General features: G+C 39.8%; 2 protein-coding genes across 5 annotated transcripts; one reads left to right on the top strand and one right to left on the bottom strand.

Annotated features, from left to right (window-relative positions):
• Nucleotides 1–9,149: 9,149 nt before the first annotated feature.
• On the top strand, nucleotides 9,150–10,298 carry LOC133727371 (ethylene-responsive transcription factor ERF109-like). The gene has a single exon (XM_062154965.1). It carries the CDS (start codon nucleotides 9,211–9,213, stop codon nucleotides 9,991–9,993), a length of 783 nt encoding a protein of 260 aa, XP_062010949.1. The 5' UTR covers nucleotides 9,150–9,210; the 3' UTR covers nucleotides 9,994–10,298.
• Nucleotides 10,299–13,183: 2,885 nt separating this feature from the next.
• Nucleotides 13,184–23,408, bottom strand: LOC133720542 (uncharacterized). Of its 4 annotated transcripts, XM_062146925.1 has the most exons (10): nucleotides 23,219–23,407; nucleotides 17,777–22,987; nucleotides 17,444–17,682; nucleotides 17,218–17,362; nucleotides 15,953–16,145; nucleotides 15,539–15,871; nucleotides 15,242–15,454; nucleotides 14,453–15,153; nucleotides 14,171–14,270; nucleotides 13,184–14,044 (listed from the first exon to the last, which is right to left on the bottom strand). In XM_062146925.1, exons 2-10 carry the CDS (start codon nucleotides 22,817–22,819, stop codon nucleotides 13,614–13,616), a joined length of 7,398 nt encoding a protein of 2,465 aa, XP_062002909.1. In that variant the 5' UTR covers nucleotides 22,820–22,987; nucleotides 23,219–23,407; the 3' UTR covers nucleotides 13,184–13,613. The 4 variants fall into 4 exon arrangements, with proteins under 4 accessions (XP_062002909.1, XP_062002893.1, XP_062002901.1 ...); XM_062146909.1 differs by having other exon boundaries at nucleotides 13,184–14,270; nucleotides 15,953–16,127; nucleotides 23,219–23,408; XM_062146917.1 differs by having other exon boundaries at nucleotides 13,184–14,270; nucleotides 15,275–15,454.
• Nucleotides 23,409–24,824: the final 1,416 nt, after the last annotated feature.

Raw genomic sequence — 24,824 nt, 5'->3', positions numbered from 1 at the left:
AGATGACATCTTATTGGCTTGCACTAACATGAAGTTACTCAAAGACACAAAAGCCTTCTTATCAAATAATTTTGATATGAAAGACTTGGGTGAAGCATCCTATGTCTTAGGAATTGAGATTCAAAGGGATAGAACACAAGGTGTGCTAGGCTTGTCTCAACACAATTACATTTCCAAAGTGTTGAAAAGAATTGGAATGGAAACTTGTGCTTCTGGTGAAGTTCCCATGTCCAAAGGAGATAAACTTACCAAAGGTTCCAAAATAGGGGGAAGAGTGATTCTGAAATGGAGAGCAAGCCTTATGCTAGGCTAGTAGGCAGTCTCATGTATGCACAAGTCTGTACTAGACCTGATTTATCATTTACAATAGGTATTTTATCCAGGTTTTAGTCTAATCCTAGCCATGAACACTGAATTGCTGGTAAGAAGGTACGTAGATATCTTCAAAGAACTAAAAATCACATGTTGGTCTACAGAAAAGTAAAACATTTAAAGTTAACTGGATTTACAGAGTCAGACTTTGCAGGTAATTATCTTGACACAAAGAAATCAACTAGTGGTTATGTGTTTATGCTTGCTGGTGGGGCTGTGGCATGGAAAACCATGAAACAGTCATTGATATCCACTTCCACTATGCAGGCAGAATTTATAGCAATTTATGAAGGTGTTTGTGAAGGTATCTGGATTAAAAATTTTCTGTTGCATACCAAAGTCTTGAGCTTCATTGTTTCAGATGCACTTAAAATTTTTTGTGATAATGAGGCTGCAGTTTTCTTTAGCAAGAATAGTAAAAGGTCAAACAATTCCAAACATATTGATCTTAAGTACTATAGTGTGAGAGAAAGAGTGAAGCACGGAGAAGTGAGCATTTTGAACATTGACACAGACTCTCAGCTTGCCGACCCATTTACAAAAGCATTGTCAGTTGCAGCATTCCAGAAACATGCAACAAACATGAGAATTTTGTCTGAATTGAGAGCTTGAGCTCAGTGGGAGTCAATTTTTATTTGAATTTATTTTTGTGTAATCAGTTCCTTGATTCAGCTATTTTTCAATTTTCAGTCCACTTGTAATCTTCATCTTACAAGTCATTAATAAAATGAGGTATTCCAGTTATGAATTTCTTTTGATGGTACCATTTTAGTTTTCTGGAATAATTTGTTGGATTTTAAATTGTGTGTTTTGTCAAGTGGACTATTGTGCTATGCATGAGTTTACAGGTTAAGAATCAGACTACCAAGTCCACTGGTGTAAAGAGTTAGTTGGTGTGATCTTGAGCTTACAAGATCAATGCAGCTGGACTGAGAACAAGATAACCTTGCAGGTAGATATACAATTCTCTTGTTCTCATTATTATCACATTTTGAGTTTATGTGAATCGCAGCAATTGATGTTAGTAGTCTTTAATCAGTATGGTTGTGGTAATTATAATTGATTCTTGGTTCTGCATCAGTTTCTGCATTTTGACCAAACTGAATGAATTCTGAGTATCCTTGTATTTCAGTGCACACTTTGGTTGTTGTTTGTTTTAATCTATGGTTCAATTGTTTTGGCATATAGACAATGTGAGTCCAAGTGGGAGAATGTTAGAATTAAGTGGACTTTACATTATCTATATTCATTAAGTAAATAACAATTGATTTAGTTTAAGATAAATAACAAGAAATACATGAGTTATCTCTATCTAGTTACCTATTGAGATTGTATGACTCTCTTTAGGAGTTGGAAATTCAAGTTAACCTTACCTGATTAACATTAAGATTATGTGATAAACTTTAGTCTTCTAAGCGATAAGTTTAGGCTTTATCTGGACTCCTTTATGGGATGAGTTCATCTTGATCAGTTTTGCTTATATATATAGCAGGAGATAGTCCCTGCCTCTACTACGAAAACATTCAGTTCATTTCCCATTAGTGAGGTTTATAGTAAGTAGAAGGCAGAAGGCTATTCCCTTGGAGAGTTGCTGCTGCAGATTTGCTTCATTGTTGCTGTGTTGCTGTGTTGGTGATCTGATGTCAAACATGTACTCCTTTGGCCAAACTATTCTAGATGGGATCAAGAGTGTGGATGCAGGTGAACTACTAATTCTATTAGCAATGTTCTTGAATGCATATTTATATATATAGCTGCAGTACATGTATTTGTGTAATTATGAATTGATCATGGTGAGTGTATGATGATATGGTTGCTGCATCATGTTTACAGATCGAGGCTGGAGTCTGAAGAGAGAAGAAGCTGCATGGTCGGACAAAGAGGAGGGACCGGAGGGGTTTCCTATTTTTATATGGTCGGTTCAAATTGACATGTGCTCGAGTTTTAAACAGCTAGCAATTGTCTTTGCCATCATAATGCAAACAAAATCTGTTGACGGGTACATGGGCAATTTGTATTCTTGCTGGATATGTTTGGTTGATTTATAATTTTGGTCATATGAAAGAATTTAAATAAGATTTTGATGTGTATCTACATGGGACCAACTCTATACTTAATTTGATATCAATTCTGCTGGTTGACAGTTTGACGAGGTCATGAGCATGAAACAGTAGTCAAACGAGTTAATCAAAAAAAAAAAAAAAACAGTAGTCAAACGAGTTGTATAATATCTCAAATGCATTCAAACGCTTGGTGTGCAACTCAATTTTTAATTCTCGGTGGGCTATTCATGAATATCTTTTCAAATTCTATTTATTATCTCTAACGACAATGGCTATCGGTTTCATATCATTAAAAAAAATAAAACAATATATGGCTAAGCTCAAAACTAGTTCTATGTACACTTATTATAATTGAAAATTCGATCTACAATGTACATTATGAATGAATGTTCCATGTTACTTAAATTCCGATTTACCACTGCCTTTACTACTTCCCTCTCCGCATTTACCGCTACCATTACTACCTTTTAAATGTTAACCCTACAATCAAGGTAAGTAAAGGGAAGTAATGACAATATTATAGCCGTAAATGCGGCGATCAATGCATCATTCAGTATGGCAATCATGGCCTCCAATAAGTGGCGGTTATTGCAGAAGTAAATACGTTCTTAATAGTGATTTGCAGCCCACGCCGTAATGCACCTATAAATAGAGGGCAAGACGACCAGGTATGACATCCGATTCTGATTTCTCTGACTACGCTTGACTTAGACAGTTACTGACTTAGGCATCAGAGGGTCTTTTGCAAGTACCCCCCCCCCCCCCCCCCCCCCGGATGCGGAGAGAGGTGATGTAGCGGAGAGAGGTGACGTAGCGAAGAGAGGCTACGGAGCGGAGATAGGTTACGGAGCGGAGAGGGGTAACGTAGTGGAGAGAGGTTACGGAGTGGAGAGAGGTTACGGAGTGGAGAGAGGTTACAGAGCGGGGAGAAATTACGGAGTGAAGAGAGGTTACGAAGCGAACACAGATTACGAAGTGAAGAGAGGTCTCTGCTTCGTCAACGTAAGGTCAACGACGAATAGAAGCTTCTCGATCGTCCCCTGTTCAACTCCTGCTCCAGACTACATTAATTGTTGGGTCAAATTCCTAATCGGAATTTTTCATCACTAACAATCATCTTAGACATAGGTGTCATCCTCTAGCTCTGATTTAACTTGTTACTTAGATTCTATTCTTATTTTCTCACCATAATTTTTACACCATCAAACAATAATCATGATTTTATTTTATTCTATTTTCAAAGTCAATAAACAAGAAATTAATTTTAAAAAAATTATTTCGAGATTTCGGTGTTCTATCAAGTGGAACACCTTTCAAAAATCATGCTTTAGGAATGATGAGCTTATGGTATAGAAGAATGTGAAGAGAAAATAGGATTAATAAAGTTTAACACGTTTCGGCATGTCATTGCATTCCACGAGTGCACCATAGCACCTCCCAAAGTGTCAAACTATGCAAAACCCAATTGTCATGTTTCTTAATCTTACCATAGTAACCATGACATTTAAAGTGCGTTCCAATTGCTAGACTACCAAAATCAGTAATGGATTTTTTTTTTAATGACTTTCTATGTCGAAAGATAAGAAAATTCATATATAAAAGCTTGTTTGATATTTTGATGTTCCACATGTCCAAAATTTTAAAAACCATACTTTATGAATTATTGAATACTAAGCTCATGGTGCCTGTGAATTTTAAAGGACGCGCGAAATTTAAAAGAACTCACTGTTGTCCATACATGCCAAATCATATCAATCATTATTTCTATTCAAATTCATCCATGCAATGAACTCACCCTCAATAAAACATGATTGCCAAAATAGTATTTCAATTTACAGAACTCGAACTTCAATCCCAAAGCCTCACACTTTCTTTGTCTGCTCAATCTATGCCGAAACAGGAAGAACTTGAAGCCCCTCAAACTTGAGAGAATAATGAGATAATTTTATTCTTCTCACAATGAGGTATTTATACACCAAGGTTACATATACTAACTAGGTAAGTGCTAATTATAATTAAAGGGATAATTACATTCCTAATTGCATACAATTAGTACATTCCTAATAGAATAATATTCTAAATAGGATAGTTGACTCACGCTAACACTTAAGTCCTTTCTCGTGGTCCTGGGACTTATCAACAATATTTCTGTGATTGAACATAGAACAATTTGTTAGGTACTGTTTTCATGTGGGTGCTTCACGTACATTTAGCTCTCTCTCTCTCTCTCTCTACGTACATACCAACAAATCAAAAGGCCAAATCTTGGTTTACAAAACCTGTTAATTATGTGCCTTGCAAGCATGACTTATACCAAGACCTCTTGTGTGCGTATCTGAATTCTCGGGGTTTGGGTTGCTCTTAATAAGATGATTTCACATTTCCGTTTGTGATTAAGGCTTGTGTAGCTTTGGGTGTTGTTAAGATTGGAACCTTCAATAAACCTACTTGAGTCTCTGCTGGGTGCTTGTAGCCTTGTAGAATTCATGGAAATATTGAACTTGAAGAGAAAATTGGTGGGTTGCTCTCTGAATTGGACCTTGAAAATTCATGACCACGTACACGTAATGCTTCATAATATTTATGCAGCAGCTGGAAGATGGACTTGGTCTTCGCATGCGACATTAAGGCATTGCCTTGAAGAGTCTTCCCATGGAGATTTTTGTACAAAGAACCTAAACGGAAGAGAGTTAGGATGAGATCTTTCTTCCCTACCTTCACAATCAAGTGTTTATCTCTCTCGTCACATGACCAACATTGACGTTGGACTTTCCAGTGCAAGTCCAACTTGGAGCTTTGTTGGGTAAGGAACCCAGAAAGTGCTTTGGGAGAGGCTGGAGAGTAAAGAGTGAAGAAGTCAAGAAGCTGCTTGGTCGGAGAAAATGGAAGGACTGGAGGGGTTTCCTCTGTTTATAATATGGTCGGTTCAATGTAAACACCTAGCAGTTAACTTTTGGATCACTGTGGTAAACAGTTAATGGGTCCATAATGGATCTAATGCATTTAAGGTCTCTATCCAATTTAACTCTTCCTACTTTTGTCCTCTGGCTGCGGAGAAAAGTCCTTGTGCATGCACAATGTAAAAGAGCACGTTTGGAATTGAAGGGGTTGTAAACAGCTAGTTGTTGTACTATATAAACTCAAACAGTTAAATAAGTTGGTCAAGTCTATCTAAGCGGGGAGCCAAGTCAACCAAGTGATCAAATAACCATTAATTCTCACTTAGAGTTATATATCACTATATATCCAATTAGACATTTGTTGGAAAAATAGCATACCTTGCCTCATAATCCCCATTCCATCTCTTTTAAATGACTCCAACGACAATAGTACTTCCTCCTTAGTGCCATCTAACAGAATGAACTCTTTGAACACCTTCCTGGCATAAATCAAAAACTACGATTGGCTGAGTCCTTAAACTGAAATTGCAAGCTATGTGCTGGCAAAAATTATGCAATGTGATTCTCATAGACCTTATAGTTTAATCAGAATACCATGCCAGACACAAAAAGATTCTGATACTATTTAAGTATTCAAGCTGAGAACTGGTGTGTGACTCGAGGATTTAGTTTTTTGGTAAACAACATGGGGGCAGTTCAAAAAATTCACCGTGATCAAGTGAAATGAAAGTGTTTGCCTTAATTGAAGTTATTATGCAAATGCGTACATATAAGTTCAACATATTGAGACTTCATTTAGAGCTGGGCTCAACCGATCTAGAAATGTCCTCGCATAATCTATGGATGCCTTCTTCTTCACTAATTTGTGGTTCGGAAGCCATATCTTCATTTAGTGGGATCTTGCAATGTCAAAAATAGAATGCAATGGTTGCAAACTAATTAAACTAGACTAAAGGGGGTGTATTGTATTTGGATTTGTGCAGACTTTTTTTAAATAACAGACTTTTTGAAAAGTCCACAGACTCTTTAAAAAGTTGATAGACTGTTATGGATTTCTTAAAACCATTGATTTTAGCAATAGACTTTTATTGATTCATGAAAATCTATATATTTTATTATGAATGACTTCTACAGATTTCCTAAGATGTACAAAATATTAAAAAAAAAAAACAAACAAACAAACAAAAACAAAAAACAAAAAAAATTAAAACAAATGCAGCTCAAACACAAAACAAAATAATAACTTGTTGTCTCTTCAATGCTCCAGTATCTTCTAATAGATATTGGCTCAAATAAATGATTGTTAGTCTGTCTAGCGAGTTTGTTCTTATTCCTAATCTCCCAACAACATAAATATACAATATAGATCACTTGATGTTTATGGTTAATTATTCTCATCAATTTTGTTTTCACCGATTAACATATATTGTAGCAATATTGGTCAATGTCTTGATCTATAATCAATCAATTGAAATTCAATTGTTCAACCTTTTTTTGAACCATAATATAAATTCAAATTAATGAGAATAATTATTTAATAAGATAAAATTTAGTATGGTTCAAGGTCTTAGGGTTAGACCACAATATTTGAGTTTTAGGGTTTCATAAATCATTTTTATTGCTATTAGGGTTCAAAGTACCACAATTGAACAAAAAAAAAAACAAAAATCACATTCAACGACTACAATGAACATGTTGGGTATCAAAAAAGGTTGATATCATAAAAGGGGAAATTCTACAATATGTTAACATATGACATGCATACAATTGCCTTAAAGTGGTAAAATGAGTCCTCAAAATAGTAATATTAGTCCTCAAAGTAGTAACATGAGTCCTTAAAGTTGTAAATTTTCTTAGCTACCACATGAGTTCTCAAGTGATAAAATGAGTCCTTAAAGTGGTAAAATGAGTTCTCAACTATGAAAAACATAAATATCATTCTACACTAAGAAATATTTATATATCAATAATATAATAACTTTTTCAAATGATAATTTCCTATAGCTCTAACAATATTCATTTATAAGAGTTTTACTGTATAATAAACCTATTTACAACGTAACCTCTCTAATATATAGAATTGTGATACTTAATATGGATGAATAATTAAGTAGGTTGTTAAACTAATGTTTTCATCTCTATGTAAGCAAGAATGTGCAGTCAATTATAATTATGAATGAATTTAGGGAATTTTTTTTTTTTTTTTAACTATTGGTACCCAATATGAGACTTAGTCATCAAGCATTTTTCACTAATAAATAGAAAAAATACAACAAGGGGACGTAATACCAAAACTCAGTGAATGAAAAGGAACAAGTATAACAAAAATCAATTAAATAGAATATACAATTTTTTTTTGAACTAAAGCGTCTCCAGGACATATCATTAATAAAAAAAGGTAAGGCCAGAATGACCATTACATTCCGCTATCGTCTACAGATAGACAAGAAGTTGTAATGTAAAAACACCACGTTGATACATAGGATAGGACCATTCATTCAATTGTTATGCTCACTTATTCAAAGTAAGCCTATTCAACTATGAACAAACGAAATATAGCAATAGCCTAAGTTTTTACACAAAACTAACTAAGAATTGGGTATAAAAACCCAATTGCCCTTTTGGACTCAAGAATATTAGGTCCAAAAGTCAACTGCAAAGCCTTACGCCCATCTAGTGGCCCGAGAGCCCATCAAGGGAAACACCTAGCTAGCTGCAAAACAGGTAGCCTCCAAGTTGCTACCGCCTCCATTAGAGATCCGGCCGGCCAAACATTCCATCCGACCCAGGCCGCCATCATCTCCTTCGCAAGCACCACAAGATGGGCTCGGATTGTAGCCCGCCACGCTGATCTGGACACCCTGAACCAAAGCACCCGGACACAGCTTCAAACCACAATCCATTCTAGCATCCTCTGCAACGTTGGCTAAGAAAAGGATGAGCCGCCTCCACCTGACCTCACCCATGATGGCCGTAAGAGATGAGTAACCATAAGCCAACCATCAAAGAATCCAATTCAAAACTTCCACTCCAAAAGGCAGAAGTGATTTGGTAGAGGGAGAGAGGAGTAGGGAAAGAACCATAAAAGGTTTCAACGCGGTCGGAGCCACAGTACCCATTGCTGCCACAAAGGAGCAGCGTTAGCGTGAGCACCAGGAGGAGTGCAGCTGGAAAGAGGCGGTCTCTCATTGTTATTTAAATGAAATATACCTAATGTACTAATAATGAGAGATATCACGATGTGGTTCGATCTAGCTAGTTGGATTGTTTCTATTTAGTATCATCTATGAAGTACTGTTCCTAAGTATATAGATATTGATATCGATTATGGTACTTCATCACATGTGTATTGTCTTTTTTTTATTTTTTTTATTTAATTTAATTTTTTTTATCTCTTTCACAAGCGAAATTTCGACTATAATATGCTCGGATTCAAATTTGCTCACCACTATTCCTTAGGTGGTGATACCACCACTCAATAAGAAGCTGCTATGTGTGATAACTCATAACCATGCTGATAACCATAATTAACTTAATTATCAGGAAAGAGAAAAAGAGATTTAATAATAATTCAATCTTTATCCTCTTATTCTTCTCAAAAAAAAAAAAAACCTTTATCCTCTTAATTTCCGAACGTTTGCTTCCTTTACGTGACGTATTCATTTACGTGGCAGCATAAAACAAAATTTAGGCCATCTCAATATGAAAGCCATTTCCATTTCCCACGTGGAATATGCCGTCCACCGCCATCCCAGTCTTCCTAGTATTTGCTTTCCAAACGTGACCCACACGGCCAAATCATTTCCTTTTGGTTACATAGATACCAAGCATTTTTGTTTCCTCGAATATCTGGTTCTCTTCTCTACTTCTTTTGGATGAGAAAATCTGGAAATTGTACTTCCCAGCTAGCTACAGTACTCGACTCAATAATGAAAAGCAGTGGGTCTCAAATGCCCTCGCATTCCGGCGGTTTATCCAAGGAGCAGGAGCACGCTATCATTGTCTCCGCCCTGTTACGGGTAGTCCGCGGTGGCACCACCCAGCCACCGCCGCCGCAGCTCCATTATGCCTCATCATCACTTCCTCCGACGGGTGGCACCGGCACCGATCAAGTCGTGATACCATTTTCGGATTGTGACACGTGTCAGGCATGTAATATGAAGATGGACGATTGCCTCGGCTGTGGTTTGTTCCCGCCAAGCGAGCAAGACAAAGGGAAAGGGAAAAAGATGAAGACGAGCAAGTCCAGGGGAGTGCGGCAGAGATCGGGGGGAAAATGGGCGGCGGAGATTCGTGACCCGCGTCGCACGGTTCGGGTTTGGCTCGGGACGTTCCAGACGGAGGAGGAGGCAGCCAGGGCTTATGACACGGCGGCGATCGAGTTCCGAGGAGAGAGAGCCAAGCTCAACTTCCCACTAAGCAGTGAAGCTGGTACTACTAGTGCAGCATTGACTACGCAAAGCATGGAGACTGGTGAGGTCAATCAAGTCGACGCGAGTTCTGTGAAGTCAGCGAAGCACGAAGAGGGACAGAGTAGTGATGTTAAGGACGAAGACATCCATCGCTTCATCTGGGAAATGCTTAAAGATGACGATGAAGATTTAACTTTAAGCATATGGGCAGTGGCGGAACATGAAAGTTATTTTTGGAGGGGATGAAAAATAATAATAATATCTTTATTGTTTTTCTAGAAATGTATATATTAAAATCTGTATTAATATTTGAAAAATGCTTTTTTTTTTTTTTTTTTTTAACCCCACCCCACTCCCACCCTTGATGGGACTCGAACTCTTGACCTCTCATATGAGAGACCAAAGTCTTACCACCCCACCAAACACACACACCCATTTGAAAAATGCTTGAGATTCTAAATTTTTATACAAAATTTAGATCTCAAATGATGTAGCGGCAGTCATGTCAGTGTTTGGCCTTAAATTAATGAAGTGGAATTTATCTTTTTTTTTTTTTTTTTGAATAAATTTTTTATTTTTTAATTCTTAATCCCCTACTCATCCTTTATTCTTTTCTTTGGTCCATCGTGATTTTTTTATTGATTAATTGGGTTTTGATTGCTGCACTTTAATATCAGATCACTTATTTTATTTTTCCAATGAATGATACGCTTCTCATTCTCCAATTCAACCAAACACTTCTCTGATAAAGTTTCTCCTCAGCATTTTTGCATCACTGAATCAAGCTGTCAACAAGTCTTTCATAACTTCCTTTTGCACAGATTGTGGAAACCTCAGAGGTGTAAATCAAACGAACATATGCCTCACCAAAGCTCCAAAACTATCTTTATGAAAAAGCATAATGATCTGCATCTTTTTATGAGACATTGACTAAAGCAAGCATCAAGATCCAAGTACCATCATATTATTAAGTTGGGAAATCTCAAATCTGGATATAAGTAAGAGATCGATATGAGAGTGTACGTAGTCGATCTACTGTAAACAAAATTTAAGCAACATGCATGTTCTTCCGATCCCCAGCTGGTTTTGGCAACATTATCAACCTACATACGTACCACTCTATTAATTGATAAAACATAGAAGATCCAATTTTCCAAAGTATCAAAACAGAACCTTTTAAGCCTACTTGAGACATATATTGCTGGGGACTGCCCTGTAAACCTGCAATAAGCCTACTTGAGTCTCTGCTGGGTGCTTGTAGAATTCATGGGAATATTTGAACTTAAAAGAGAAAATTGATGCCTTGCTCTCTGAATTAATGGACCCTGAAAATTGAAGACCACATGTAATGCTTCATAATATATATGCAGCAGCTGGGAGATGGACTGATGCTGATAGAGTAATTAAGGTCTAGGATGGAAAAGAGACGTTTGAGAAAAGTACCTGGACTTAATTAGTCTTCTCATGGGACTATTAAGGCATTGCCTTGAAGAGTCTCACATGGAGATTATAGTACAAATTAAGAACAACTTAACCCGAAGAGCCTGAGGACTTAGGAGCGGGTTATTGTTCTCTACCTATAGTCCTACACAATGTGTCTATCTATCTCATCACAGTACCTACAGTGCTGTTGGAGTTTCCAGTGCAATTCCGACTTGGAGCATTGTTGGGTAAAGAACCCAGAAATTGTTTTGGGACACGCTGGAGTGTAAAGAGAGAAGAAGCAGCTGCATGGTCGGAGGTCGGAGGTCGGTTCAATATGACATGTGCTCAAGTTTTTTTTTTCGGCAAGAACACGTGCTCAAATTTTAAACAGTTAGCAATTGTCTTCTATGAGAATAAATAAGCTCAACACACAATTGTCTCTGTGAAACCCAATTGGTCCCCCACACACACATATCACAACTTCAACAACACATAAACATTCAGATAAAAGAAAAACCATTCAAAAGCAAAACTTTTTTGAACACTTCACCAGAAAAATCGCCGCAATACTAATGTTGATGACCTCGTTCATTAGCTAATCAATTTTGTATCGTTAATATTGTGGCTGCTATTAGGGTATTTCCAACCCCTAGAACGTAGGCTAGAACTAAAATGAGGTCCTATATCTTAATTTGAGACTCGAAGTCTCAACAATATGTATGGAGATCATCAGTCTCTAACCATTGTCTTATCTCTAGGTCTTATATTTATTTTAATTATTTTAAAAATTATTTAACTACAATATAAACTTATATATCATAAATAATTTATTTCTATATTTATAGTCGTTAGTTGAATTCTTTTATTTTCTAAATTTTTTTTTTAAATTTCTCAAGTTTTTTCTCGTTTAAGAAATTGTTTGCCGCTGAATATAATCTTCACATATTTGATATTTCTAGCCATCAGATTCAAAATAACTAATTAGATATTAACTCTCTTTTTTTTTTTTTAGTCCTTTAATCTTGACCATTATTTGGAATCAAATGAATCTCTGCCGTTCATTTAATGACAATTGCAATTGGTCCAACGGTATGTTAGTGCGAAAAAATTTGATAGAAGATCTCTTCACCTACTTTGTTGACTGGAGTAAGAGTGAATATCTTAGGTGAGGCTGAGCGGATATCTTAGGTACCTGCACGTAGTTGTAACTTCCGCAAGTCACGCGTTAATGGATCCATAACACCACTGTTAAGATAACGTAGAGGAGGGCTTCTCGGTTGCTACAGATTCAGTTGAACTGACTGACTCCGCCTTACTTAGATCCACCTCAAAGAGATTTTGCCTTGAGAAATTTTTCAAATAAGTTGGGCCGACTCTCTCTGCCTATTTATTGACTAGAACCCGATTCCACCTTCCCCAAATCCACTCTCAGTGGATTCATCGTCGATGAAATTTCTTGATTAAGAACTCATTTCAATACTTTTTTACATCCCTACTCGGTAATTGACCACGTGCCTTCACATGTCAAAATTAATTGTAGCACGTCCCATGACGGGACAGCCGTTCTTTTTGTCTTACAGCGAGGATGGAGATCCAGTTTGGTATCTGGGACGAATTTTGAGACTAATTTTAAAAGGGTTGGAAATCCAATTTTCCTTGACCCAGTTCCAATTTGTTTTTGGGTCTAGGACTCGAGATGCACTTAGTAATTAAAAGAGTTTGGGAAGATCAGCTTTTCTTAATGCCCTAAATGCTTTTAACTTCCGACTGTTTTGGATCAGGTTATTCATCCCAAACCCCCTAAGAGCGTTTGTATTTAATTTCCTTCTTCTCTAGTCTTTTTCTTATCAAAAATAAAAATAAAAGACAAAAAAGTTTCTCGGATGCATGGCTTTAAAAATGAACTGTGCTCTTTTTAAGAAGGTAATTTGATAAGGGAAGACTGTTGTTAGTTTCTTCAGTAGTCAAGACTAGAGAGAGACAGAGAGAGAGAGAGAGAGAGATAAGAGCATCTGAAGAAGCATCAAGGGCCATATATTACTAAAATGGGGAAAAGAAATGTTCATCTGGATACAACATTGTAGATTTGTAGTACATCAACCCCAACAAAATGACCAACTCAGTTTGCAGCCAACAAAGAGTTCAGTTCAATTCAAACAAAGAAACCCAATGGACCACAACTGAAATAAATAACCACTATCCATCCCCCCTTCCTTTTTTGCCGAAAAATGCTATCACCTTGCCATTTATGCAAAACCTTCATTGGGAAAACCTAGCACAGCTAATATCTATAAATATATCTGAACAAAATCTCAATCTCAATACTAGACACGCACCTACCGATGCAATAGATGCTGCGAAAAGCAACCAAAACTTCTTTATTCCTGAACAAATATGCTTCAACCCGAGTGCTTTGCAGATGAAATCCAAGCATCTCGTCTTCATGATACCGTTGAATTGCCACTTGGGGTCTGTTTAGCCACATAAACTTGCTTCATCTTAGATGGAAAGCTCTTTTCTGCACCCATAGATTGATTCCTTCCATGGAACCCCATTCTTCTGTGGGACCACTCGCCCCCTGAACTATTTTTCTGAGATCCACCTCTCTGATAATAAGAGGAATGGCCATACTGCTGATTAGAGACGTTATTCTTGTGCTGAGAAGGCTGAGATTTGACATTAGAACTTGCGTTGTTATGTCCACTAACACTGCTACTACTGAGATTCTGATCAACATCCGTCTTGCTAGCATCCCCACTGGTGCTTAAAGCTGAGCTCTTAGTGACAACACCCTGTGTTGAGGCCCCAGTGCTGCCGGAGCTGGAAGGGTCTACTAATCCCAGTTCATCTGGAAATCGGGCGACAGTAGCATCTGTCACCACAGGAAAATTCCGACTATTATCAAAAGGTGCTGAAGCTCGAGACTCGGGGAACCTGTTCCCAGTTAATGATTGGTCAACAGGACCATGGGCATGGCTAAATTTGGAAGTGTGCATACCATCACTCTGTTGTTGCAATTGCATCGACAGAGGAACAGACTGAGGAGGTGCAGCAGGAACATGTGGCCAACGAGCTTGAACTGACATGTCAGCAGATGACTGTGCAAAACAAGTTTTATCAATGGTTAGTTTCACCAGAGGAGAAATATGGATAGTACCACAGAAATTACACTGCACCAACATTATATGCATGACATGTACACGAACAGGGGCGACGACCCAGGGGTCATACATGACATGGGAGGGAGGGGATGGTTTCAGGTCAACAGTTTGAATTTTACCTGGAAAGGAGGAACATCAAACATGGCCATAGGTGGCATAGGAAGGAGTGGTGACCCAGGTGCCAAATGCTGGATGGGAGCAGGCATGTTAGTAGGATTGCGCTGTGTAGAAACCATATTCATGTTGTTCATCTCCACTTCGCTCACACCCATGGCCGAAGATACAGGGTTGTGCTTCCAATCAGGCTGCTTTCCTGATGGGATATAGGTAGTACCCATGAAACTCAAGCCAACTTGCCCAAATTGTCCAACAGGTGCGAAGTGGTTATAAACAACCATGTGGGGTGGCCCTTGAACACCTGGTATGCCTCCAGCAGGACTGATAAAAGGACCAGTAAAACCGGCAGGAGGACCATAGAATGAATCTACCCCAGAATGGCATTGCTGCCAGGTCCCAATTGGAGCTGAAGGAGGTGCACTGTTCTTTTGGGATTGTGATAGGTTAGTGGATGCAGATTCATCAGGAGGTCCAAAAGCAAACACAGGAGCCCCCATCATTGGATTCATCTCATAAAAAGGAAAATGGGAAGGTGGGCCACCAGGAAAATGTGGAAGCATTTGGGCTGAAGGATTCTGAGGACTTGGCACAGGTGGCCATAGTGAAATTGGTGGGGTCTCTACGGATAGATCCGCTGGAAGGGAAACACTGAGAGACTCTTCGGACCTAGATTGACTGGCTAATTGCTGATCACCAGATCCACCTACCAAAGATTAAAGACCACTTTAATTTAATAATAATCATAAGAACGAGAAAATAAAGCTCATTACTAAAACCGGACAAATTAACACCTGTTGATATCACATCAACATCAACATCAGCACCTTCAACACCCTTGGGACGGGGGGCCACAACATAATTGGCTATAAGGAAATTATTCTGACTCGGTAAGGGTGGCCGTAAGGAATTCGAAGTGGTGTCAACAGAGAGATCTGCAGGAAGGGAAGCACTGAGAGACTGTGTGGCCCTTGATTGACTGGCTAATTGCTGGTCAGTAGCTCCACCTACCAAAGATTAAAGAAACTCTCATACTGAAAAAATTACGATGAGAAGAACAAGACTCATCACTAGGCAGAAAAATTACTCACCTGCAGTTATCCCATCAATACCAGCACCAACAAAACTCTTCGTATCCGCACCAGAGACAGAGCAAACACCCAAATTCCCAACAATTTCGTCACTACTGATCGCTGCAACAGCAACAGCTGAAGCAGCTGCTTCAGCTTCAGCTTCAGAGTCTTCCAACTGACCACAAGATTCAGGAGGGTGTTTTTCTTTCTCAAAGAGAAGGTTACAATCATTCTCAGCTGCAGAAAGATTTCTGGAGAGTTGAATCTCTGACCGAGATGGTCCTGGTGGGCCAATTCCATGTGGAACAGCACGGCTGCTAGATGGTAGGATTGTTGGAGATGTGACCGCGCCTGAATACAAAGGGAGAAACCCAATGAGAAATGAGAAAATGCAGCATTTAGTAACCCCCTCAAGATTTTTTAATTGCTCACCAAATTGAATTTTCTCGCCAGCAAGCAGGGAATTGATTGGATTTGCAGCAGAAGAAAACGATTTATCCTTTGTCAAGATGGATGACGATGACATGCTGGAAACTGAGGTAGTGAGAGATTCAACAGCAGCACGAGAATCAAAGTGCCCAGGCTTCATAGCATCATCAAGTTGGGTCTGTGTCAAGGACATAACCTGTCAGATGTAGTCAGTCAGTTGAGAATATATGAAACTTGCTTGATTTAATGATACATCACCAACAAAGAATGAAAAAGAAGAGAGAGTTAATAATTAGCAGTACTATGTTGGCAAGTTCTAATTAGGAATTCCTTTCTCTCTCTTCTATGTCTAAATACATGTATTGAAGATACAATCATGTTGTCAAATTTGTACTTCTGGTGTTTGTTAATTAGTGGCAAGCATTTTACTTCATGAAAGAAAACAACATGAAGGAATTTGCAGGTTGGATAAACCTTTTCTTGGCATTTATGCCAATATCACTAGATTATACTTTTAGAAGAACATGTTCTTCACCCATTAATCAGATATTAAAGACTCAGATGTACCCCTCCCACTATGCTAAACAAAATGAGATAATCAAAACACAACTAAAGCACCGATACAGTATGTGAGGACACAGGAACATACAGAGGAAACTTATAAGTTAGGGCGAGCCCAGACAAGTAAAACTACTCCAACTAAATCCCAAATAGAAGTTTTGAACAATCCAAAAAGACATGCATACTAATAGCGAAGTGTATTACACCAGTCAAACTCAAAATACTAAAGAATAAATGGACAGGGAGTTTCTATTTACAGCCAAAAAAAAAAATTCATTTCCACACCCCTTAATTTCTGAAATCACCATGTAACCTGTATTCACTAACTTTTGAAAAAACATTCAACGAACTAATAATGAAGCACCTCTCCCTCCTCCCCTCTCGCATCATCAACATACATGAAACAAAATAGCCATGGCAAGACAGCATGCCTGGTGGTGGTACCTATGCCATGGCGTTTGGGTGGCTGGTAAAATATTTAAAAAAAAGATGAGTGAAGATAAGTACAGAAACATGCAAGTGAGATTGTGTGTGTGAAATGACTAGTTTTTTGGGGTACTAGAGGCATTGAAGCAAATCATGAAAGCAATACAGAGAAACAGCAAACAGAAAAGCAACACATTGTATCACACTTTGTAAGAGTACACCTATTCAGAATTAAAACTGATGAACACAACAAAATAGTAGAATATAACTGCTCTGCACACCTGTTGATTAGACCGTGAATTACCCCATGATCCCAAAGATGACGGAACATTATCGGGGACCTTATTCTTGTTGTCAAGAATCATGCCTCGTCCAAGGTTCTTTACACCACCTGATACTACAGGAAGGGAGCTTGTGTGGAGGGACCTGTTGAGAGGAAATAAAATAGTGATTACAAATCTCGGTACAATTTACCGGGGATATAAATTTCTACAACAGACAACATACCTCATAGTTTGGGATCTGATATCAGCCTGGCCATCACTTTTCACAGCTGGAGTACCAATTGGAGCCAGCGGTTGAGTGCCAGTTGTGTTAAATCCAGCTGATACTTCAGCATTTGCCAATCCACGTCCCTCATTACCAACAAAATCAGAGCGAATGTTGTTTCCTGCTTCTCCATTTGCCACTGGAGAATTCTTACCCAAGTTGGCAGAATTTAAAGTTGAACGTGGTTTCCGCGATACCTGGAAAAATCAATAAATGCAGTTGAGCAATACTATTTCACATTAATTCAAGGCAGAGAGCAAAACTGAAACACAACAGGCATTACATTACAACCTTTGAGACCCGAGATTTTGCCTTGATTTCCTTTTCTCTCTGTTCACGTCGATCGTTCAGCATTTGCCTCTTTGATCTCACTTCAATGAAATCGTCTTCATCACTAGGAGCCTCTATGCCAGTTTGCTCAAACACCCGCACAACTCCACTTTGCAGAGGAGCATAAACATCTTCTTCAGAATGAAAATGTCTTTTAAGGTTTCCCTCTCCAGAATGTGGGAGATTCTGGCTCTTTGCCAAGGCATCTTTTCCCACACCCTTATCAGTCCTGCTTCCATACTCTATTTCTTGTGAACTACTTGAACCAGGGGTCATACCTTCTGACTCTGAAATCTGTTTTGATTGTTTATTCGACATGACAACCTTTCTAGGCCCACTTCTCACAGAAGGTCCCAAACCCCTTACAGGAGCATATTTCTCTTCCAGTCCAAGATGGTTGGATGATACTGAACCTGTAGACTGCCTTTTGTCAGCACTTGCTCGAACACGAAATTCAGTACGCTGCATATTACGTCGAGGAGGTCTCCTCTTATATCCATTAGATTCTACGTGGGTAAGCTCAGGAACTGGAAATGATCTTGAGCCAGGATTTTTAACTGTAAACACAAATTTTTTCCCTCTGCCACCACCAGGTACCGGACCATAAGCCTTTGGCCCACCTATATCTCTTCCTTTGACAACTGTCTGAGCTGACGATGCTCCAATTTGAGACCGCTTTTCAGATTCCCCGTTACCAGAAAAAGCACTGAAGTTTTTCCCAACCAAATTATTGTGTCCCTGATCTTCCGCTTGGAAAAGTGACCCAGACGTTGAACTGCTATCGCCAATATAGGATTTTGCTGCTCCCCGCTGCCCCATAACAGAGGTTTCTGCATTTTCTCCTGCTGCCTTTGGATTTACCCCTTCAGATACATACCCTTGAGATGGATCCAAGTGCCTTGAAGCAAGGCCCTGACGATTATCAGTCGGAAGTGATACAACATCATCTTTCATATTTTGAGTAGTGCCTTGACCAGATTGAATAGGCTGAGGACCTCCTGGACTCTGATTTACAGAAAAACCAGATGGAACATTGGGCTGAATAAAAGACATCGATTGAGGAGCCAATGGCAGTACTCCCTGGGATATAGGAGATGTATACCTTAGCTGTCCAAACTGGAAGAGAGGAGGCTGTGACGGGTGCATGTGAGCAAGAGAAGGGCCAACCTGAGGGTGCAGAGGAAGAGGCATCTGTATAGAACCAATTTGTATAGCTGGGACTGGAGATGGTATCAGAGATGGACCTGAAAACAGCCCAAACTGAAGCTTGACAGGTCCCTCCGTCTGATTTTGAACAGCAGATACTGTAGGCATGATAGTCTGACTAGACAACAAATGAGAGGTAAGATTAACTGAAGAAGCAACGTGATGCTGGGAAGATGGCCCAGAACTACTAGAAGCATCCACATGATCCATGCTTTCAGGAGCAGGAGACTTATGAGGGACATTATTTGGCTGAATAACTAAATTCTGCATTGCCTTCTCAGTTTCCTGGAACATTCTGGAAGAACTACCTGCACCTAGTTGAGAGGAATCATCCATATGTTGAAGGGTCTTTTCATCAGTATGAATTCCATCAAAGGACCCGTGTTCTTCAACAGTGCCAGAGCAAACCTGAGGTACAACAAATGTACTTTCTTCATTCCTTGAAGTTCTATCAAATTCATCATTTGGCATTCCAACTTCAACTCCTTCATTGAAGCATAGAACAAAGTTGTCCATATCGGGGGACTCTTTCCCCTCTAAATGCATATCTTCATGCACTTCATCTTCTTCCTCATATCCATCTTCATCCTCATCATACTCCTCTTGCTCCTGAAGTTGTTCATTGTTCTCAACAGCCCATTCTTCATCATCACCAGTCGAGACAGAACTTGAATCCTTTCCAGGAACAGTAGGTAGTACAAGGGATTCGTTCTCCTGACCAGGCAGGGTAACATTTTTACTGTTTCCTGGGGCAGATAAAACTGAAGAATCTCTGGATTCATCCAAGTCATCATGAGAAAGAGGAGTTGGAGAACTAGGGGGGCTAGACACAGAAAGAGATGACTGTGAGTCACACCTTGGAGTGGTGTCCAGTTTTTGCTCCTCATTCCCAGCATTTTCTTGTTTGACTTCAATGATTTCAGGTTGTACAAGATTCTCTGGTCGATTTCCATCATAACCTGTCTGCACGGTAGATTCACTTCTAGCTGCATGATTGTATTGCATCTCATTTTCTGGAAAAGCTGAGGGGCCAGGACGATCAGGTTCACCTCTGTAGGAGGGTTTGTGCATAGAAGCCAGTGACGGCGGTGGAAGGACACGAGGCTGCCTCACAGAATACCGTGACCTACCAAAGGAATAAGGCCCATCTGCATCAGAATTTGGATATACTGGTTCAGGATAAGAAGAATAAGGATTGCCATGGACTCGGCCCTGCCCCCATCCAACATCACTGAACTTTTCAGCAAAGTTATCATGGAAATCAGACTCAATCTCCATGTTTCTGCTATAATGATCCACATCCCCCGAAAGGTTCCACCTCTGCCCCCTTAAATGAGAAATGTCATCCATGTGAGAGTCTGCAATCCCTCCTTTATGGTATGTCCTAGAAGGCATCAATCCACCACCTCCATAGAGCTCTTTCCTTGACTGAGCTCTCCCACCAACAGATGAATCTCTATCTCTTCTCAGACTATGATGACCATTGTCCTGATCTTGTAGAAGTAAGGTTGAGTTGTTCCCATTCTCATACACATCTCTTCTCCATGAATTAACAGGTTTTCCACCATCCACAAAAGCAGAACTATCTCTAGGTAAATGAGTCCTACAACCCATCTCGAAGGACCTGTTTAAACTTGAATCAGAAGATGCGGAGGCTGTTATCCTCTCCACCATTCTTTCACCATCCTCCCAGTCCCCAATGTCCCTTGAGACATCTTTGTCTTTCACCATCCTAGACATATTTTCATCTGCAACAGCCAAAGAATTACCACCAGCCTTTGCTGTTTCAGCCTTCCTTTTGGCAATCCTCTCCTCCAATTCTATAAGCTTCTGCTTAGCAGCATGCTTCCTCCTTTCTTCCTCCATAAACAACCTCCGTTTCTCCTCTTCCCTGGCTACTCTCTGCTCTTCAGCTCTTCGCATGGCTTCAAGTTGTTCTTGTTCTGCTCTCCATGCTGCTTCCCTAGCTTCTTCTTCCATCCTTCTCTGCCTCTCTATATGTTCCTTAGCCAGCCTTACTCTCTCCTCCTCTTCTCTTCGAGCTAACTCCAAAGCTTTTTCTTGTTCTTCAAGGATCCGCTGGCGCTCCTGTTCTTGCATTTTCTGAACCCTCTCAAGTTCAGCCTCAAAAGATTCCCTAACAGGATCATGGAAATCAGTTTGTCTAGTCACGTCTTTTTTCTTCTTAACCACACCAAAAAGACCCCCAGAGAAGGGATCCCGGGTGTCAAAATCTGTACCTCCAAAGTCTTCCACATAAGGTTTTTCACTCTTTGAGAATGGACGCTTCTCCCTTCCAAAATTGAGTAATGGATCATTCACAGGTAGTCCTTTGCTACCCAAAGAGTATGAGGGTTTGGACACTGAGCTATTCTGTATGGCATCACCTCTGTATCTGTTCTGCTGTTCACTGCCATAACGGTCTCGTTTATTCCACTCAGCCCCTCGGCTTGCATGTGAATCCATAGCATTGTTCCAAGGTTGTCTCCCTCCATGTCTATACCCTGCATCCTTTCTACCGAAATTATCTTGAGGACTTTCTTGAAAAGGCATCAGATTATGCTTGTTTTCCCTAGCTGTTTCTCTGATTAGACTCAATGGCCTTGCACCAAAACCATTTCTGTCATTTCCAACTTGATCAGTAATTCCATCCTTTGGAAGAGTAGCATTTCTCCATGAGCTTCCTTCCCTTTCTTCTCTACTAGGTGTTCTTACATCTCTACCATATTGGTCCACCTTAGGGACTTCACTGGAAGAAACCTTTCCAGTTTCATTGTCACGCAGACCTCGTCTCTCAGAAAGGTTATGAACTGGCTTGTGCGGTAGAACACTTATTCTTGGCATATCAAAATCCCTATCCCAATAAGCTTCTGTGTTTGAAAACCCATGGTCTCTGCCTCGGTCTGTGAAACCATGACTCGTATCACGCTCATCATCTGCCCAATCTGATCTCGGATTCAACCGAACTAGTGGTAATGGACCGGGAAAGTAGTCCTCCTGCTTCTGTGCTTGCTCTGATGCTCTATTACCACCCAAACCCCGACTTTCACCCCCATTCCCGTTCAGTACATTGCTTGTACCACGACTTGATGTCTGCAATTGCGGGCTCGTACTGCCTCTCTGCTCATTCAGCAATTCATCGCGGACTTGTCTCTGTTTCTGATTCAAACCATCCTTCTGCTTCTGTGCGGGCCCTGATCCAGAAGGCAAAGCAGCCTGCAGAGAAGGGAAATCCTCGCCCCTCAACAGCATGGCTTTCTCCAATGAGTGATAAGCTGGAGCAGAAGCAGTAGCAATCGGTCCCACTGAACCAGGCCGAGCTGAAGGAGGCATATAAACACTGTTCCCCCTACCGGCCCCATCATTACCATGCACACTAGTCTGGTCAATTCCATTCCCATCAGCTCCATGATCACCAAACCCTTCTTTCTCCTGCAATGCAACAGCAGCAGTGGGCTTCGTCCACCCCATTCCCGCCGAATTAGGCCTCGACCCACTCCCCGACACCCCTGCGCCAGCCGGCCCACCTCCCGAACCGGCCGAATCAAATCTCTCGTGCTCTTTGCGCAGCGAGGGCAGATTCAAGGGGGGTGGTACAGAAAGCTTCGGCCCAGCCTTGTGCGCACTGCGAGGCCTCGAAAGGACCACCATTCCTCCAGTGGCATGACTCCCGCCGGGTCTGGACCGATTGGGGCCGTAGGAGCCAGGGTGCGGCGGATGGTGATGATGAGAAGGCTGCCCATACGATTTGTTGAGATTGACAGATACAAACTTTGCCCCGACTCCGGGATTAGCCATATCTCACTCCTCCGACCCAATCCAATTAGCCGGCACCGAATTCCGCCAACGCATCAAAAACCCTAACCCTAGCCTTTCTGCTCCCGCCCGCCCGCCCAGATTTTATTCAATCACAGACTGTTCCCCCTTTCACGGATCTCAGATTAACCAAACCCTAGAAATTAACCCCTGATCGATCAAAACCAAAAAAAAAAAAAAAATCAATTATCACAACAAAAACAAACAAACGATCCCGAATTTCGATTAATTAAACTAAACACACTAATCCTAGTTTCTAAACAATAACAGCTTCCAAACTGCGATTACCCATTTTGTTAGGGTTAGGTCGCTGTAGGATAGTGTAATAAGAGAAGAATGATAATGGGGAGAAAGAAGGGGGAGTAGGATAAGGAAGCTTACCTCCGGGAGCGTGAGATAGAGAACGGCGGGGGTAAACGTGCGCCGCGGTTAGGAAGGCGTAAGATAGAAGAAGAAGCCCTACCGTCTCACCGGAAAAAAAAAAACAGAGAAGAGAAAAAAGAGGGAATGAAACGAAAAATGAGCTAAGCACACGAGAGACGAGAGGAAACCAAAGAATGAATGGGTCTTTTTCTTTTCCACTTTCCTCCCCTCTATTTTCCGGGTTATTATATTTCTGACCTAAGGGTTTTTGTAAATTGTATTACTAGCCTCGCCTGAGGCGGTTTGGTTTGGTTTGGATCCCCGTGCCACGAGGGTCACAGTTAGAAATTACAGAGTACGGAAACCGCTTAGAATTTAACGGGTTCAGACATAAGTCGTGAGTGTACCAAGTACTGAGAGTACTTTGTCTTTGACTTTCTGAGTGATGACTGTGATGTAACTACGGTACTCACCTCTCTTTTATGTTTGTACATTACTATCTTATCTCGAAAGCTTAATAAACACTCATCGGTGCCTACCCAATTCGTCTTGTACTGTTGAATCCTAACCCCTGAGGTACTGTTTGAATGGTTTTTCGTTTTCTAATCAAAACTTGAATTGGCTCCACAAACGACCTGAAATGAGTTTAATTAGAAATAATAATTTTAGCTGAGGCGAATTCAAGATTAGAAAACATCATTCAAATTTGATCATCTTAAAGTTTAATTAGCAATCTCACACGCGTGATGCATGTGCAATTTAAAGACTTTCACATCATTCATGTACCAGAGGGCAAACAAAATAAAGAAATTCAGCCTCTATTATCAAAGATGAGCCGTTATGAGAACAAACAGCTAGCCTTTCGATACGCATTAAATTTGGGAGAGGATCCTCTCCTAAGCTTCTTATTTGCCTAAGCTTCCTAACCTTTTTTTATGAAAAAGTGACACGTGTACAGAATGAATCTAACGGGTAATATGAGTTTTTCCTACTGCTTTATTATTTTATCTTGTCAATCCTTCCCCCGACCAAATTCTACTCCTTCATCTTCTTCAAGTTCAAACTCAAGACTTTTCAACACTTCATCATCTTTCTCTCAAATCATGGTCATAGACTCATAGCAGAGCTTATTTTTATTTGTTCCCTTCCTTAGTTATCTCACTCTTGCCATTATTTTTCTTTGCTCTTCTTAATTGATGTTCATAATTTTTGTCTAATAGTCAGAAGGGGTTGTAAATAATTCATAGCCTACCCATCTCTAAAAACAGAGGATGATGGAATTGAAGCATAAGAAAATTTATTCCGTGAAATCTTTGAACATAAAACAATGATTTTTGACTGGTGGATCATTTTGTTTTAGCTCTCATTTAGATTGAAATCTATCTGTCTTCATGTTTTTTTTTAAATCTTTTTTCTTTTCTCTAAATGGTGTTGTTGTTCATATATGGGTTTTGTTCAATCTGCTACAAGATTTTTGTCTTAATTTGATGTCTTAATATTTGATTTCTTGGTTTTCTTCCTTCTAGCCCTAACTCTCTTCCTTTCTTCGTTAGAATCGAAGATAGTTGTTCTTCCTTATCATGGATTTTTTTTTTTCACAAACTAACACAACACATGAAGGAGA

The sequence above is a fragment of the Rosa rugosa genome, chromosome 1, assembly GCF_958449725.1.
Source record: "Rosa rugosa chromosome 1, drRosRugo1.1, whole genome shotgun sequence".
In the NCBI taxonomy this organism is placed as follows: Eukaryota; Viridiplantae; Streptophyta; class Magnoliopsida; order Rosales; family Rosaceae; genus Rosa; species Rosa rugosa.
Note: the sequence above shows the minus strand (reverse complement) of the source record. Positions and strands in the feature narration are given on the sequence as shown.